Below are 19,993 nucleotides of genomic sequence, written 5' to 3' on the forward strand. Positions count from 1 at the left end.
TCATTCGACTAATGATCGTTCGATTAATCGAATAATTTCTTACGAATAATTATTCGAACAATTTAAAAATGTACATTTTCGAATAACGAATAATTCGAACAATTTTATGTAGAATAATCGAATAAAACGAATAAATGTTCATATATATTTAAATTTATTTAATTGCTTAAAATTTTTCATAATTTCAAATTTAAATAAGTAACAATGACTCGCAAGAATTTTATTGTTTCTGAAATTCGACAAATAACTAAAGACAAAGAGACTTTCGATCACTGTAGATGAGTGCTCCGATAGCTCCTTCTATAAATATATAAATATTACTGCAAGAAGTTACAATTCTAAAAACAAATCTTTCAACATTTTTAACTTAGGACTTGAACCAATGGAAATAAAAGGTACGGAATAAACTATTTGTTATTTAGCTGGCGAAATATTAGAAGAATCGCAATTAATAATCAAAATATTAACTTACATTAAAATGAAGTTGAATATGATGGAGAATGTGATTTTGAAACGGTCGTCGAAAGTGATATTGAGGATGACATTTATAATGATTACATTGAAATATATAAAGGTCATGATCTTAAAATATATGTATGTATATATAAGTAATGTTATTAACCGCGTACGTAAGTGTTGCAAAATATTTAATAAATCGAATGATAAACACAAATATTGCCAACTAACATTTTGTTGCAAGAAAAGCATGCAGTTCGTCTTATACATGATTTTGAACATCGTTGAACATCTTTGTCTAACATCCCAGCAAAAATTTTGTGAATTTTTGTAATGACAACTAGTTATTTCATGCATTCTTTTGTAAGGAGTGGGGATTACCCATCACATTATTTTATTTACTAGAATAAGTACTTATTTTTATACAGGCTGGTAATGAACTTTTGCATTTAGCACAGCTATCTAGTGTGTTTGACTGGAAAACGGGAGGTTAGTGGTTCGCCACCTGTCAAAGCCATTAATTTTTTTGTTCATATCATATTCAGTTATATGTTGATGTTAAAACTATTGTTAACTTAGAATAAAATAACTCGTACATGGAGCAGTGAGTTAGCAGCTTGACTATCAAACATAAGCAAATAATGACTGTTCGATTCCCACACAAGGCAATATTTTTTGTGTTTTTTTTTTTAGCTACATATTCTTGTTGTGAATTTACTACTTATTTCTCAACTGATTGTAAGTACATTTGTAAGCTTGACCCATGCATTTTTTAAAAATCTCGAACAAAGATAAGTAGTGTTTTTTGCTGGGATGGTAATAAACTTTTTGCGTATTTGTAAATGCGTCAATCATGCAGTGCCACGTTCACTGACAATGATATCAAACTTTGGACAGATTTCCTTTATTGTGTAATTCCCCAAGACAACTTTATTAAGCAAAGATTCGGCAACGTTGATAGAGCTTGATGTATAATACAATTTGTTATAAATAATTTAGAAATAGTGAATAATTAATTTACTAAAGAATTAGTTACTCAATTCAAAACCCGAATTAATGAACGACATACAAAAGTTCTGAATACGTTTATATTGTATTTGAATTCAGGATCATGTCCAACTAGCGCAAATTTTTTAACCCTTTAATGCATATTGTTGCCAATTGTCTACATTCCAGTTCCACTTAATTTTAGACGAATATAAGCTTGATACTAATTCAGAAAAATCAAATGGAGTACGAAAAGTTTCAGCTAACGAAATTCTAAATCAAACTAAAGCTAAGTGAAATATAATAAATAAAAATCAACTAAATATTTGATACTTTATAGAAAAATAAAAGTAAAAATCATGCATTTAAGGGTTAAAGCATAGCTCCAAAACGGAAACTAAAGGGTTTGCTAGTCAATTGTTTTGTAGATTGTTCGGGGGTTAATCTGATCAGAATATTTCTGTTGAAAATTTAATGGTGGACTTTGTTTTCGAATATTTTTTAACATTATCAATACTTAAATTGTTAACATTAAGGTTATTTTTTGTTTTTCTTTAACAATAAATTATTAAAAAAAACCTACACCAAAACTTCATTCTTTACTTTTTTAAAAAAATTTAAATTATTCGAATAATTCGATTAATTTTAAACGTGTGATCGCTTTATTCGAATAAGAGAAAACTCTAATAATTCGAATACCCTAGTATGTAGGTAATATTCCTAACCGATTAACGATACTTGAAAGATATCACTTATATGTAATGAGTCAGAAAAAACTTATACCCACTATTCCAATCAAATCTTGTCCTTGGTCCAACAAATTATTTTTTTTAATCACGTTCTAAATCTTTAATTTTCAACTGTTATTTCGGTCAAAGAAAAGTGCGTGAAAAAATAATTAAAAGTTTTCAAAACAAATTCAAAAGATTCGATATCGAATAAGAGAATCCTAAAAATAAAAAAACTCGCACGTTCGAATAAGTATTCGTATTCGTGTTCGACTGCGGTAATTAGCCTTGTGAATGTTCATCGTCACACTCTTCAAAAGCCATTAAACAGTATAAGAAAGAAAAACTGGATTAGGAAGACAATATTGGTAAGGCAAACGAAGTCGAACAACTCTTTAGAAGAGCACCGAACACTTCTACCAGAGCCAAAGCTAATGCTGAGCCAAAACTACTGCCTGGGTTGCAGTCGTATAAAGTTCAGAAAATTCCAGATCGCAATGCGGTAAATAATTTAGAACCAAAAGATAGAGCGAAAAAATTGAGGTCAAATTTTGCCAGACTTTTCACAAAATCCGGATCACGATTTTTATGTGGCTGATGGACGAAATTCCCCAAGAAGTTTCTTGTGTGGTAAGCCATTTGAAGTTGTGGCAAAAGGCTAAATAATAATGTCAATTTTGTACCACAGGAAGCAAATCCACCCAACTGTCCAGAACTTCGGTCTGTGGAAAGGTATTGGGCTCTTGTAAAAAAAAAACACAGGGAAGGTATCCCAGGGCATGTGCGATTTTAAGCGTATGTCCTGGGACGGAAGCAACTATAAAATCTTTAATGGGAGGATTTCCGAAAAAAGTGGAAAAATTATATTTATAAATTTAATTGGTCAATTCACAAGGTCTCTTATCAGTCATATTGTCATAATGTCCTAATATATCATGACTCGGCAGCTCAGCTTAACCGACTCTTAGGCATTCGGCACAGGTCTCAGCTGGTTGGTTACGGTAACAAAATAAACATAGCATACAGAATAGTATTACTTTAGGACATTTTTTGCTTGAAGAGACCTTTTGAATTGACCAAATGTTTAATGAATTTGTAAAATATTTGAAAAATTTACGAATTTTTGAGAATTTTTATATTGAACGGTTTAAGTTTTATGTAACTTAATACAAGTATACGTTTTTTCTGACTCACTCTTTATATACGTTTTCAAAAATACAGAAAATCTGATGTTAATGTTCCACCACTAAAAACGCACTGTTCAACAAACTATCATTCGACTACATTGTTGTAACGACAAAAGACTGACATAGATGCTGGTTGTAGAACCAAAAAGACAATCTTTTCCAGGAAAGTACGAAGGGTGATGACAATTTTCCCAGATATTCCTTGTTTGCATACAAACAAAAAGTAAAAACTTATAGATTGAATGAAAAAAAAAAAGTTTTTCAAACCTGCTTCATATAAAAGTTAATGAAAAATTTCGTAATATTTTATTAAATTTTATTTTTTGTATGTAAATTATTGTTTTGTATTTACAACCATATTAATTGGTTTATATACACATCTGCTCAAAATAATAGATACACCTAATTGGAAAAAATTTAAATGGCGGTAACATTGAAAATTTCCTCGCAAGCGTTAAGAATACATCATATTATTAAAATTTCTATCTGGCAATGTCATGTCAGTCAAAAATCTGGCAACTATTTGCTTTCATGTTGATTTTTAAAAACGAATTTATTTGAATTACAAAAAATTATTTGCTCATAAAAATAGATACACATCAGTAATTTGTAATTTGTTTATATACAATTTTTTTTTTGTGCAATTTTTTGTTCCTATTTACGTGAAACAGTAAGTATAATTTAAATTTTAGCAACAATTTTATAAAAAATAGGACTCTTTTGAAGAAAATGGGACGAAATCATCATTGTACCGAAGATGAGAAAAAAATTGTTCAAACGATGAGAAATCAAGGAAAATCATTACGGGAAATAGCAAAGAGCATAGGAAGATCTTTACATTTTGTCCAAAATGCTTTATCTAAAAAACAAAAAAGAGAAACTCGCGGTAGACCAAAGAAAACCAGTCCAGAAACAGATAGGCGGATCGTCCTTATGGTTAAAAAAATACCCTTTCATATCATCGAAAGCTATTTCTGCGGAGCTATGTAACGAAATCAGTCCACAAACAGTTCGTCGTCGTCTTTTACAAGCTAAATTGCCGGGAAGAATTGCCAGAAAAGTGCCACTAATGCGCCAAAAAAATATCAAGACAAGATTAGAATTTGCTAAAGAGCACTTACAATGGTCCGGGTGTGAAGGCGAAAAAAAATGGAGAAATATTTTATGGAGCGACGAAACAAAAATAAATTTGTTTGGAAACGACTGCCAAAGAAATGTACGCCGACCAAAAGGAAAAGAATTCCACGTTAAATTTACAAAAAAGACGGTAAAACATGGCGGGGGAAACATAATGGTTTGGGGTTGCTTTTCATGGAATGGTGTTGGTCCGATATTCCGAATAGAAGATACCATGAATGCTAGTGGGTATAGAGACATATTGGAAAACGTAATGCTTCCATATGCATCGGAAAATATGCCATTAATATGGACATTCCAGCAGGACAACGACCCAAAACATAGTTCAAGATTAGTTAAAAACTGGTTCTTGGAGAATAACGTACCTGTTTTAAGCTGGCCCAGCCAATCCCCTGATTTAAACCCAATAGAAAACTTGTGGAGTGAATTAAAGATAAGGCTTTCGAAGGAAGTTTTCAAAAATAAAGACGATTTATGGGAGAAAACGCAAAAAATATGGTACGAGATTCCATTGGAGAAGTGTCAGAACTTGATATCCAGTATGCCCAGAAGAGTGGAGAAAGTTTTACAAAACAAAGGTGGATATACTGGATACTAGCTTTACTTTAATAATAAACTAATTTTTTTAAGATAAAATTTATTAGCTTTTGTTTAATAAGAATTTTTAAAAATGTATCTATTATTATGAGCACCAAATTTTTCGAAATTTAAGAAATTTAATTTACTTTATAATATTTATTATTAATTATGAAATATTTTGTTTTTGTTTTTTACTCTCCTTTTAACTATAAATAAAAATCGACTGAATTTTTTTTATAATTTTACAATATACCATTATTTTTTTTCGTTTTTAAAAAATAAATTTTGGTGTATCTATTATTTTGAGCAGATGTGTATATTGGGTTTTGCTTCTTTTTATAATTAATTAAATTAAAGGTATAAATACAATTTAATAACTATTTTATAATAAGATAATAAAAAAATAAAAAATATACATGTGTTATTTAAATATACAAATTAAAAAAGCCGATAACTGAATATCACATAACTTAAAGGAATTTTTTGTTTGTTTTAATTATTATTATTATAATTATTATTAATAATTAATATAACTACTGTTTTCTTTTAATATTTACTACAAAAAAATATATGTATGTTTGTATGTATGTATTTAATACTAAATAAAGCATTAAGCATTAATTGTAATTGTTTGGTATTCAATTAAATTATTGATAATTATTGTAAATTATATTCAAGTCGTAGATGATGTCCGTCGTCCACCTAAAACATCCAATTATCAAATTTTCCACGACGTGTAGGTTTCCTTTTTTGATGATTTAATTGGTACGAGTTTCATAGATCCAAATGCATGCGCCAGAAGCAGTTTTTAATATATATACATATGTATATTTTATTTTTAAAGAAAAGCAGTTAAAAATATAAATAGATAAAAATATTGTAAAAGAAAAAAAAAGAAGAATAGTTGAATAATTATTTTTTTTAAAATTGTTGTTCAGAAATTTTTTAATTTTTATTAAATTTGTTTTTATTTGAATTACAATTTGTAACTCAATTTTTAAAAGAAAAATATATCGCTCTTTTGCTGCAACAACGTCATAACTCAAAATCCTGGTGTGCAAAACAAAATGTGCGCCGTTCTTTAGTCTTTCATACAGTTTTATCAGTTTAAAAAAAAACAATTATTTTTTGTATGAGAGTGTTTTTTCGTTGTAAACGTCAAAATTAAAATTCATGTTTTCTCGTATATTTGACAAGTAAAAATTTGGGTTAAAAACAGATTAGAAAGATATTAATATCTAAATCAGATTTTATTTCTGAAATCGCATGATTTGTTGAAAATTTATTTTCTCGAAATGACTTTATTTGAATTATGATGTTCTTGCAGCAAATGAGCGATATGTGTATGTATATTTGTATGTACATATGTAAAATGTGGGAACCATAGATAAATAAATATAGATCGGAAACTCTCCTGTCATAAACCTAACTCAGTTGTCAGAAACCTAAGTGATGAGAATGCATTAGTATTAAATAAAACAAGTAAGAGCGTTATATTCGGCTGTGCCGAATCTTGTATACCCACCATCAATATGAGACAATAAAATATTTTTCTGATATATGGCTTATATGGGGGGTAGGGTATATTATGGACCGATCCTCACAAAAGTTAATTGAAAGATTTGAATAGGAAAAATGAGAAAAGGGAAAAAACTCCCGGGGAATTTTTATTGATAATTGGGCTGATTATGTTTAATGTGAATTGTGTTCATTTGATGTTAATCTGATTAAAATGAGTGACGAGAAAAAAGTGCGTACTAAAATTATAAAATTTTTTAAACAAAACTCCACTTGGTCCTACAAAAAGTTGGCCAAACAATCAAAGGTCTGCCGTCAAACTGATTCCAATGTTATTAAACAGTATCGGGAGAACTTGTCCGTTGATAGAAAACCTGGCTCATGAAGAAGGAATGGTCCACATGATGTTTCTAAAGCCAATAAATAGAAAGAGCTCCCAACACATCCGGTAGGAAAGCAGTCCGGTTAGCTCAGTACTTGGACTATTTCGTACGAAAAGTTAAAGCCAATGGTAGTTTAAAAACATATAAGGCTCAAAAAGTTCGTAACGGGAACTCTGCTAAAAATTTAGAGGCCAAAGACATAGCACGGAAATTGAAGTCAAATTTTATACAACAAATATTCCTGCTGAATAATGGATGACGAAACGTATGTACATACGTATTTAGCAGCTTCCGGGTCAATATATTTATGTTGCTGATGCTGGAGAGAATGTTGTAGAAAAGTTTAGGACCCAAAAGCAGAACAGTTTCCACAAAAAGTTCTTGGCATTGCAAAAAATATGCAGTTGTGGCAAAAGAAGCCAAATACTCTACAACTACCGAAATTTACATCAAGGATTTCACCAGTTGATTCTGCATCAAAAATTAATACAATTGATGTTTTTTGAATCCTTAAAAATAGTTCCAAAATCCCATAAAAAATAAAAAAAATAGTTTTAGTTTTTTTAAAAATTCACGATGAAAATTCATTTTAAGCTTAGCAAAACCGCACCAATATTTATTTTCTATCACTAACCATTAAAAATTTATGAGGCTTCAAAGTTATTTATTAACAAGAAAATAATAATTGGTAAAAAAAAAGTTTAGAATTTTTTGTTAGTTTGCCTTAACAAAAAATTTTTAAAGCCACATAACTTTTTGGTTGTGATAGAAAGGACATACTGGTACCGTTTTGATAAGCTTAAAATGCCTTTTTATCGAGCATGTTTAAAAAATCGAAAATTCTTGTTTTTTTTAATGAGATTTGCGCCGTCTGTTGTGAGTTTTTGGAACTATTTTTAAGGATTTAAAAAACATCAATTGTATTAGTTTTTGATGCAGAATCGACTGGTGAAATCAGATTTGCAATACATATATTCAACCGTTTTTGCTCTACAGAAAAATGTGCTCAAAATCCTCGTCTTTAGGTGCGTTGAAACACTACAAAGAGTAAAAATTTTCCAAAAAAAGGACGCCATTATTTTTATTTACGCAAAAACCTTCAGAAAAATTATTATACCCGAAAAACAAATGAAGTGACCTGGTCACAAACGAACTCTAATATACATACATACATACATATGTATGTTAAGATTTTTTCGATCTCAGTCCTTATAACCGTGTTCGATTGTAGTGCCTTTTCTGGGCAATTATAAGTCATTTTTAAAACTCATAATATTATTTTAAACAACCTTGCCGAATAATAAAATAGAAAAACTAGAGAAATTAAAATAAACTAGGTATTTTCATATATTTTATGATGATTTATATCTTTTCTTTATTTAAATATATAGTATGTATATATAGAATGTAAGTATGTATCTTTTTATATGTTTGTGTATGTATGTAGTTATATATTTATAATATTATTAACATGATTGTATTATTTATTTTTGTATGTCATGCACGATATTATTAATTGTATAAAATTTTTGAAAAAAGGAATGTTTTTTTATCTAGATTTTGTTTATGTACTTTTAAAGGGATTTTTTAAAAATCCTATATTGGGACATGCAAACAATAATTAATATATTTTATTTTGTTTTATTTGATTTATTATTGTAGTTGTGTTTATCAAACAAAGTAATCAACATAATAAACATAGAGGGAAGAACAAACTTTAGTTAACTTACACACATTTATAATAAACAAATAAAAATCATATTTATATTAAAAAAAAATAAAGTAAAATTACATTAAGCACAAGAACAACATGTTATTTTAGTTAAAAACAACAAAAATTACACAATAAAACTAATATGTATATTAAAAACTAAAAACAATAAAGTATATTTTATATTTGCATGTATGTGGAAATTGGTTATGGTTGGTATTTATGTTTACAATAGTGTTAAATTAATATTAAATTAAAATAATAAAATAATAGAGAAGTATGTATAGTTTTTAATATTATATAAAAGACTTTAAACGTCAAAAAGTAAAGAATTCAAGTTGACAAGAAGTTTTTGTTGGTGTAAAAGTAGTTTGTGTTCAACGAAACATAGCTGAATCCGAAGAATTCGAATAATATTTTGGGGCTTAGCTTTCCAGTAAAAACTCGCTATTTATCGAATACCTACATTATAATTTTATATACATTTTATTGGATTTATAATAAGGGAAACCCCACAAAAAAAATTAACTTTCGAATAAGTATTTGCTCGAATACGAATGTATGAATTAGCCCTCTGACCAATATGTATTCTATCACCCGTAGATATTGATATGAATTAATTTCAACAAATATATATCGGTCTTAAAATACCCAGCAGATAAGTTTACCTAAACATAATTTAAAATGAATATATACGGGTAAAAATTACCCAATATTAATATTCCATAAGTAACTAAGCGATGATAGATATCTATTTGTTGAAATTACGAGCACAAATAAAGTATTTATTTTCAAAAGTATTTCAAAATTCTGAATATTTTAAAAACTGTTTTTGAGCCGATCTGATTTTTGTTTGAAATGGAATGTTAGAATAAATATAATATGTAGTTACAAACAGATTACTTTATAGATATCTTATTTTGTATTTCTGACTACAAAAAGTATATTTTGGCAGCACTATTGCTGTTTTGTGAGGCTTTACATGAGTGTGTAATTAACAGAAAACCGAGGCTGATCAATTTAATCGATCGATTCAATTTAAGATTTTTAGCTTTTAATTTCATATTAACTTACTGCCTGTGAAACAGGCCCTTAATAAAAAACATTATAGAAGGCTACATTTCGTAGTGCCGAATCATGACTATCCATAGGAATTATTAGATTTCAACAATATTCTTAATAATGAACTAATTACAAATAATGAACGAAATTTAAATTGATTGAGTTTTTAAATTAAATTTTAAACAATTCCCAAACCGAAACTAATAATTACATCACATCCATTTTCGTTTTCAAAATCTATTTCCATCACATACCTGAATATTTAGTGCAACGTCAGACAAAAATAGAGCGCTTTCTGTGTTACATTTTTCTGATAACAATGATTGTCAATTCAGCATAAAATGTATCAACCGGAATTATTTTTCATCAGAAAGAACATAGCAGACCTATTACAACAACAACTAACATAAAAATAAGAAATTAAATTCTTGGAATTTACGTCGATAAAAGTAAAAACTATCAGTTAAGTTAAATTTTGGAAGAACCCCTGAATTCAGTATATAATTAATCTCCAGAAAAAATTTAGATATATTTATAACTTGCAGAAGCTATTTTTTTAAAACAGATGTTTAAACGCATGCGTCATAAAAATACTGGCCGAGGATCTCGTCTTTAAAACGTACTAAGACGTTCTTATAAATCCTATTAGAGATGTTAAAAATTCTTTAAAATAAATATAAAAAGTACATGCGACATAAAAATACTGGCCACAACCAAAAAAAAAATGCATTTAAATAACTGCAGAGTTAAAAACCTATTACTTCAGTCTCTTTAAATATTAACAACTAAGAATTCAATCAAAAAAATATTTATCAAACTACTTTACACCATAAAACCTCTTGTAATATTGACTTCTAATAATTAGTATGAATTTATGTAAAAATAAAAAAACTAAATAGTATATGTATAAAAAAAATACTTAAAACATGTTAGAGGTTTTTACACATTTTTTGTTTTGGAAAGAAGAGGGTGGGCGCGCTCACGGTAATAATCATGAAGCCTATTTTTAAACAATATAGTACATGGAAAATAAAAACACAACAAGGTTATATTTAAAACAGACTTTTTGTTTGGGTAATCATCATGTAGTAGTAAATAGGTATGAATAAATGTTAAAACTACACTGGCTGGCTTTCACTTTACATGGGAAATAATTAGAAAATAACGCACACACACATAATATAAAATGCTAAAAAAAGAAATCAAAATAAAAACTATCAAATAAAATACTTATACTAAACATAATTTTTCTAAGCACATAAAAATAGAAAAAAATATTTAAGTGTTTTGTTTTTCTCAGTTTTTAGTTTTTGATTATTTTTTTAAACTTGCGTAACGCACTGTGCATATTTATCCAATTCAGCGCGTAAGACTTTGTTGCGATCCGTTTCTTCCCGCAAAGTGCGTACAAGTTCATCGATTGTACGCTGTTGAGCATGGACCAATAATTCCAATTTGTCCACTCGCGATTCCAATTCAGCAATTTTGGGTGGCCCACCTGTGGTAGCAGCGCCACCATTATTAAGCAGATGATTGCTACTAGAACTATTTAGATTGGTAGATTTGGCAACTGTGGATTGTGTAGTACTCGAGCTATTGTGTGTATTACTGCTGGAGCCTTCAGCTGGTGAGGCAGAATTGGTGGTGGTAGAAGTGTTGGCCGCTGTAGTGCTTGACTTTAGTATGTTACGTGTGGCATTCATTGAGGGAGAAGCACTGCGATTACGTATCGACAGACTGTTGGGTCGAGCTCTGACATCGTCCACCACATGGCCAGAGGCGTTGCTATTAAGGGAGGTATTATTCGAAGCCGCCAACACATCATTGGCAATTTTAGCACTTAAACTTTTAGTCATGGCTTCTGTTAGGGTTTTAGCTGTTGTATTATTGCTACTGCTGCTACTGTTACTAGTACTACTGCTACTTTCCACTATCATTGATTGTTGCATAATGCTGGTGGATGAAACAGACGATGATTGCACTTTTGTCGAGCTGGTCGAGGAAGAGGAGGTGGTGGAATTTGTGGCTTGCATTGAACTGGTCACTTGTGAGCTGGCATTATTTGTGATTTTTACATCCTCGGCAAACAATTTCGAACTTCTGTCGGTCATCGCTGTTGTGCCTGCCGCCCCAGCACCATCGCCCACACTGGGTGATGTTTTCTTCTTAACCTGTGATGCTTTCAACTCTTCCATCCAGGGTGCCTTCTTCTTTTCCCATTCTCTTGGTTTTGGTTTGGCTAATTGCTCCTCACCCGTTGAATTATCATCGGATTTCAATTGATCATCACCACTTTGAGTCGTATCACTGCCATTGCCATTGCCATTGACATACAGAGAATTGTTATTACTTTCACCGATTGCATTTATAGCCGCCGAAGGTGGTCTACGTTTTGGCGCTTTAACGCGTCCTGCGCGCATATCTGGTAATATTGAACCGCGTTCAACGCGATCAAAATCTGTATCTTCAACGGCAATGGTGGCGGCCCTTCTCATTACCACACCTCCGGTACCACTTCCCGAATCGCTCGCATAGCTGGGCGATAACTTACTGCTGCCTACACCATCGGCGTAGTCGTGTGATGCTGCGGTGGTTAATTTGCTTTCGACACTTTTGACTTTTTGTTTAATCCCCGATAAGATGTTGCCTGGAAGATGAAGAAAAAAATACATGTTATTAAATATTTTAGGTTATGGTGCAAATAATACATTAATAGATATTTTTACTTGTCAATTAAACCGTGTTTAACTGTTGAACTCTGACATTTTCAAATTAATATAATTTTTGTATGAAAACTGTAGTATATCGTCTAAATGGGACTAAATCTTAAAATATTGTTTAACTGATGTTTAAACCGTCAACATATAAATATATAATGGTTTTTGACTGGACGATTAGCGATTAAATAGATTTATCTTTGAATGTTGTTTTCGAGTTATCGATTATTTCGTTTTCATTGTTTTGATAATAAATTATGAAAAATTATCTGAGGTTGTGTATAACAATACTGTATAGTTTAAACAAGAACTCAAAAACAACAGTGTCAAAAGACCATTTGATTAAAATGAAATGTTCGAGCAATACTTAAAAAATTAAAATCGTTTAATATAACTTTAAATTTGTTTCTAACGGATTATAATCCGTAAAAACAATTAAATTCACTAGCCAAGAACTTGCCACAAATACTTTTTGTTTTCTTTATTAACAAAACTCACATTCTAATTACAAACGGAAACACTGAATTAAATAGGAATTAACTAAATTACTCACCTGTTATGCTGGTCACTGTGGTGGTTTTTTTAACAGGCACTGTTGGCTTTTTATTAAGTACTGGTGGCGGTGTCGTCTTCGTTTTCTCATCCATATTTTCCATGCTTTTGCGTAACTCACTGGATGAGGAGGAAGTGGCTGTTATTAAGGTCGAGGTAGTTGATGTGGTGGTGTTGTTGTTGTTACTACTAATCGACGATGTAATCGTTTTACTCTCCTGTTGCTGTTGTTGCATTTGCAATTGTTGTTTCTTAAGGGCCAAACGAGCTGCAACATCGGAGGCATTTGTTAGATCTAGATTTTTATTTTCCAAAGATTTACGCTGGGCGGCTACATTGCCCGTAGGCAAGCCAGTCTCCGATAGAATATCGTTCAAAGAATCCCGAGAACCGAAACTATCTTTACGATTGGAACTTTGGGTGGATGAAGAGCTACCGGATTTTTTAATCAACGATTTGACATTGGTCGATGTTGAACCGGTTGTAGATAAATTATTGGTGGTTGTGGTATTGGTTGTATTTGATAATTTGGCAGTTGTTCTATGGGATTGTTGAGGTTGTGATTGTTGCTGTTGCAGATCATTCAATGGCGAAACTGTAAAATTTACACAAACACAATGCGATATTAGTGAAATTAATTATTAAGTAAAACTAAAATTTAACAAACTTTGTTTTTTAGAAGCATTTAATTGGTTTTATTTGTAAAAATTTCTTGGTTTCTTTTAGTTTTTCTTAATTATGGTGGTTGGTTGGGTATTATTTATTAGTAAAAGCAGGCAATATATTTATTATTACATATATTATTTGGAACAGAGGGATTGTAAATCATAACAGCAGCTAATATAAACTATTTATTATTTTAAATAATTTAACAATTTTTAACGATAAAACAGAATACAAACAAAATACTTTTCAACACAAACAAAACTAAAAGCCATTGCGTTTGCTGTGGTGCGCTATCAATAATTTCTAATCTCCCTGCATAATTTTACTTGATTATTAATATTTTTTATCAAAACACAACAAATAAACTTTTTTAGTTAGTTCTTTTTTTTATAGATATTGAATTTTTAACGAATAAAAAAAAAACTCTAAAAATGTAATATTTGGCTTTATGAACTCATTGTCTGTATTCGAGTGATTTAATTCTATGAATCACTCAGTTAAATTGTTTTTTTTTTTATTGCTTGCTTTTTATTTTATATAGTTTGAACAGGTTTAAGATTCAAACATTTATACAAGTACTTTAAAATGATGTTCGATGAAAGTCATGAAATGAGAAAAATTTAAAAACAAACCCCTTTATAATCATCTACTTGAAAACTTCAATAACTTAAGTATTCAATGTTCTTTTTAAGATGAAAATAACTCAAATTTAAATGTAAAAAAATATGTGAACAAAATTGTATGAAATTTCATATAAAGTATTTGTTGAATGTGCGTCTGGAAATTAAACAATATTTGTTTTGGAATATTCTTAATAAAAAAATAGCCCTGAAAGGGTAATAAAATAAATATGGTATTAATATACAATGTAGTTTAAACATAAAATAATGTTTAAAACATGTTTTGTGAATATTTGAATATAAATGCCAACTAAGTGCTACTCTATGACATCACAATTCGGCGTCACACAGTAGCAAATTTGTCACCGGTTTTTATATTACAGTTCATATTAATAACTGTGTGTAATTTTTTGAGTGATGGAAATATATCCATATACAGACACCACTACGTGATAAAAGACAAAAAAAAAAGAAACGTGTCTCCCAGTTTTGCCCAAAGTCATGCACTTTTTTTTAAGGGCCCCTAAAGATTTGGCACCTAGGTGTCATTTTTGCAAATATGTGATCATTTTCTCCGGCTCATATCTTGTAAACAGTTCGGAATTTTGATTTACTCAAATCTTGTAGCCCTTGTCATAAAGAACAAAAAGTGTGAACATATAAAATCAAAAAAACTTCATCTTCAAGATCAAAGTCGCAAAAAACTTTAAAAAATTCGAAATAAATTTTAAAGCTGCCTAAAAGTGTGCTTTATTTTATAATAATTTAATAGTTTATGGCCCAAAACACATAATTCCTTTAGTTTTTTCTACTAACTTATATTGACGTACCTAAACGGTGTTAAGAATCATTCCTAGAGTAATCTAATATTTCTGTTGAGAAGGCTAATATTCTGAAAGGTTTATAAAATTCTTCTTAAATGTTTGACATTTGATTTCAAATCATTCTCAATTTTAAACAGCATAAATATTTTCCAAAACATGTACATTTTGTTGTTGCATTTCATATTCCAGTAGACTGAGTCACGTAATGGTCGGTGAAATTTTTGTTGCTCTGTGTAATTAGTTCATATTTTACATGATCGTGAGCTAAAAACTTGAATTACTAGTTTCACTATTTTTTCTATTTTAACTTTTTTAAATTCTACTAGTAAAATTCAAGTAACTACATGCATATTTAATTTTAATTAAATGGCCTAATGAAGAGAACAAAATTTGAGATCTACAAATAAATAATAAGAGATCTTAATAAATACATACATATACTTTTATTGATCGTAACTAAAATCAATATTAAAATTTTCTATGGATATTATTTGTTATTTTTATGTAATAGAATTTAAACACTATTTTCACTTTTCATTTATGACATGACATTTCTTTAGTTGCAGTACTTTTTCTTTCACTCTATGACCATTTTTATTAAATGTATAAAGGTGTTTTTAACGATTGTTTGTTTATTATTTTTGTTATTGTTTTATTTGTATATTAGGTCATAATTGACATTTGGTTTTATTGTCGTTTTTCTATTTTGTATTTTTAGTACATATTGTAGTATTTACAAACAATTGTTTGATTATCTGGTCACGTATTTTGAAGAAAAAAAAATCAAGAGTTAAAATATGTAAGTGTAATAATGAAATATTCGAATAATCGTTAACAATGTAAGAGATTTTTAATGTTGGTTTCGGGTATACTTAGCAATCATTCATGTTTGATATCAAATAGATAATGCCACTTTCTCAACAATATATGTTGTTGTGAAATAACTTTATTCTTAAATTGTTTCAAACCTTATTCCCCAGTAGTATTTCTAATGTGGATTGTAATTTGAAAATAAAATGTTTCAGTATAAAATTTGATTACAAATTGAGAAAATTTTTTATACTCTTCAAGGCAAGGGTATAGTTGTATGTTGGACCTACAATGGGTAAAAATCGGGTAAATTTTTTTTAACCCGAATTTTTTTTTATCGTAAATTTTTTTTAGAAAAAACTTTTTTAAAAAAAATTAAAAAAATTGGAAAAAACTTAAAAAAAAAAATTTTTTAAAACAATTTAAAAAATTTAATTTTGTTTAAAGAAAAAAAATTGGACCTACAATGGGTCAAAATCGGGAAAAAAAATTTTAACCCGAATTTTTTTGTCGTAAATTTTTTTTAGAAACAAAAATTTTTTTTAAAAAATTGGAAAAAACTTTTTTTAAAAAAAATTTAAAAAAAAAAATTAATTTTGATTAAAGAAAAATATTTAAAAGTTGGACCTACAATGGGTCAAAATCGGGAAAAAAATGTTTAACCCGAATTTTTTTTGTTATTAATTCTTTTTAGAAATTTTTTTTTTTAAAAATTTAATTCACACTCTACCCTTCAACCCCTCGCCCACAAACTTCGTCTGTCTGCCTATCAATTTCTGCATTGTAAAAGGGGACTAAGATTCGGCACAGCCGAATATAGCTCTCTTAATTGTGTTTTTTTTTCAAATCAACCTCTAATTGAGTTCAAATATGAAATTTAAACCATGTTTAGGTTTGAGAAAATTATGTTTGTTGGATAAATTCAAATCTAATTTTTAGTTTGAGTATCAATTTTAGCAACCTGGTTTAAGAAACCTTTGAGAATAAGATTTGATATAAAATTGATATATGGTCGGTCAAGCCCGACCATATAATACCCTACACTAAGTAAAAGAGCAAAAACATTTTTCTTTTAAAATTTCAATATTTTATATTTTTGAGTGATTTTCGGGGCTATGACCAATTATGGACCGATCACCATGAAATTAGGTCGTGTGATTTATGTCTATATTAAAGTTAAGTATGTTGAATTTTGTGTGTGTACCAACATTTTTAAGCGATTTATGCACGTTAAAGTGATTTTCGGAAGCGGGTTTATATGGGAGCTATGACTAATTATGGACCGATCGTAACAAAATTTGGTGACATGAATTTTGTGTATATAAAACTTATTTGGAGCGGAATTTGTGGAGATACATATATAAATTAAACATTTATGACCGATAAAGTCCAATTTCGGGAGGATATTTGTATGGGGGCTAGGTGAAATAGTGGACCGATTTCAGCCAGTTTCAATAGGCTTGGTCCTTGAGCCAAATTTCATCGAAATATCTTCAAAATTGAGACCTGTACTCTGCGCACAAGGTTTACATGGACAGCCAGCCAGCCAGCCGACCAGACCAGACGGACATCGTTTAATCGACTCAGAAAGTGATTCTAAGTCGATCGGTATACTTTAAGGTGGGTGTTAGACTAATATTTTTGGGCGTTACAAACATCTGCACAAACGCATTATACCCTCCCCACTATGGTGGTGTAGGGTATAACTATGTCCAGGTTTGAGGAACCTTTGAGTAGTAAGTTCGTTGCGAAACTTTGTGTTAGGGTTAATTCAAATCTAAAATGTGAAATGTCTATAATACGAATTGTAGCTGAGAGACCTTGAAAGACAATTTTGTATGTCTGAAATGCCGCTTAAACGCTATAAAAAAATTTTTTTGCACCGAATCAATACATGCGATGGAAAATGGATCCAGACGAATCTACACCAAAGCCAAATATTCATGGCGCTAAGGTAATGGGACCAAAAGGTTCCTATCTATTATGAGCAGCTGAAATCTGGCCAGACCATCACAGGGAACCTTCGCCGAACGCAACAGATTCGTTTGAAGCGAGCATTGGCCGTAAAATGCCCAGAATTTGTGGCCAGACATACATAAAACCAAAATATTCCATCATAACAAAGCTAGGCCACATGTTGCAATATCTGTTAAAAAGTATTTAGAATGAAGTGGCCTTATAGTCCAAACCTTGCCCCTTTGAAGTCAATTATGAAATTTAAACCTATGTTTTGTTTTGAGAAACCTTTCAGAATTATGTGAAATTCAAACCTTTATTTAGGGTTGGCAAACCTTTGAGAATTGTATTTGATATCAAATGAAAATAATAACATTTTTCATATGCCTGAGCTTTACAAATATTAAACTTGATCAACAACTTTGGCTGACTGCTGCGGATAACACTTTCTTTGAAACGAATAACCGATTAACTGATTTTTCATTCTCTGCAACACCGAATTCCATTTCCCCTCTTCTCATCTTTCAATGCTTTTACATCATATTTTGTTTGGATTTTTGTATTTGTTTGTATTTTATTGTATAAAACATTACATCTTTTTACCGGTTTTTATAATATTTTTTTTATACCCCACCAAAAAATTGGGGGTATATTGATTTTGTCCCAATAAGCATTTTCGCTGGAATTCAAGTGTAAAGCAAGTTTAATTCCAGTCATACATTCACATTTCAAGGGTTGAAATACACTTGTATTACGCTTTAATTCAATAGCATTCTCCAGTGAAAAGGAAACTTGAATTCAAGTCGAACATTCCAGTGTTTATACAGTTGAGTTCAAGTCTTGAATTAAAATGCAATTCAAATAGGAATAATACTTGAATTCAAGCTTTCAAATACAGTTTAATTCAATCCTTTAATTATTGTTTAATTCAAGTCGAAAAAATAATCGGATTCAAGCTTTGATTTATTTTTCTAATTAATTAATCTCAAATTTTTTTGGATTCTATTTATTTTGCAAAAAAAAACATGTTTTATATATTATTAAAATACAAATCAATTAAAAAAAATCAGCTCATTGTAAGATTTTGGAGATACATACATTCTGAAGTTTTATTATTTTCGATTTCCTCTGGGAATCTAAAACAAAATAATTAAGAGTTTCATCTACTGACGAGTCTTTCATTTTTGGAAATTGGAGATGGATTCTGTGTGATAAGGAAGGAATTTGTTATACACTCCATATTGCTTTTTCGCATTTTACTTATTGATGTTTGATTTGATAGAAAAATTGTTTAATCTATTTTCAATTGTTTCTTAATATTTGTTTTTTTAATTTGATGAATTTTATTTGTTTGACAAAAAAGAATAAATTAACAAAATATTGAAATATTTCAAAAATAATGTTTGACTTGAAAAATAATTGAAAAATGGACTGGAATTCAAATTGAATTCAAATTTAATTTCCAACACTTGAAATTAAATTTTTGAGTGCTTATTGGGGTTATACCGTTTGTAACACATCGAACACATCCCAGACCCACAAAAGTAAATATATACGAGTATTCTGGGTGCTTAAACTATTTTAAGACGATCTAGCTATGTCCTTCCGTCTGTCTGTATGTTGAAGGCCCGATAGAGCCTACATGGAAGGACTTAGGGTAATGAGATTTTCCATAAATATTCTTTGTTGATCAGAAATGTTTGGTAAACGGGCAAAATCGATCAAGTAGAACCAGAGTAATGGACCAAAATGTGAAACAACCTCCAAGAAAGGTTGATATTTCATTGAAATTTTGAACATGATATTCCTATTAAAAAAAGATTTGTGTTGAAAATGGTATGAATCGGACAAAGATTTCTACTGCCTTCCATACAAATATCTTTAGGGAATATGGCTCTATGATACATAAATATCTATAGAATACAAAATTTTTAAAAATCATTGTCTGTATTATATTGGTGGTGAGTATATAAGATTCGGCACAGCCGAATAAAACATTTTTACTTATTTTTATTTCATATACAATTTACAAACAATTTCTTAAACAACTCTATAGGACCATAACAAAAAACAAACGAACATTTTATAATTTATTTGAAT

At 29.6% G+C, this 19,993-nt stretch overlaps 1 protein-coding gene across 2 annotated transcripts in view; it reads right to left on the bottom strand.

Annotated features, from left to right (window-relative positions):
* Positions 1-5,496: 5,496 nt before the first annotated feature.
* cindr (CIN85 and CD2AP related) overlaps positions 5,497-19,993 on the bottom strand; it is a 78,068-nt gene continuing 63,571 nt past the window's right edge. The window contains exons 5-7 of one of the 2 annotated variants that reach the window (XM_065515908.1): positions 13,019-13,612; positions 11,090-12,395; positions 5,497-5,819 (exon numbers count right to left, since the gene is read on the bottom strand). In XM_065515908.1, coding sequence (XP_065371980.1) covers positions 5,777-5,819; positions 11,090-12,395; positions 13,019-13,612 — 1,943 coding nt within the window. In that variant the 3' untranslated portion in view covers positions 5,497-5,776. Of the gene's footprint in view, positions 5,820-8,315; positions 12,396-13,018; positions 13,613-19,993 lie in introns of those variants that run through there. The other variant, XM_065515909.1, reaches the window with a different exon arrangement.

Source organism: Calliphora vicina, chromosome 1 (assembly GCF_958450345.1).
Source record: "Calliphora vicina chromosome 1, idCalVici1.1, whole genome shotgun sequence".
NCBI classification, from domain to species: Eukaryota; Metazoa; Arthropoda; class Insecta; order Diptera; family Calliphoridae; genus Calliphora; species Calliphora vicina.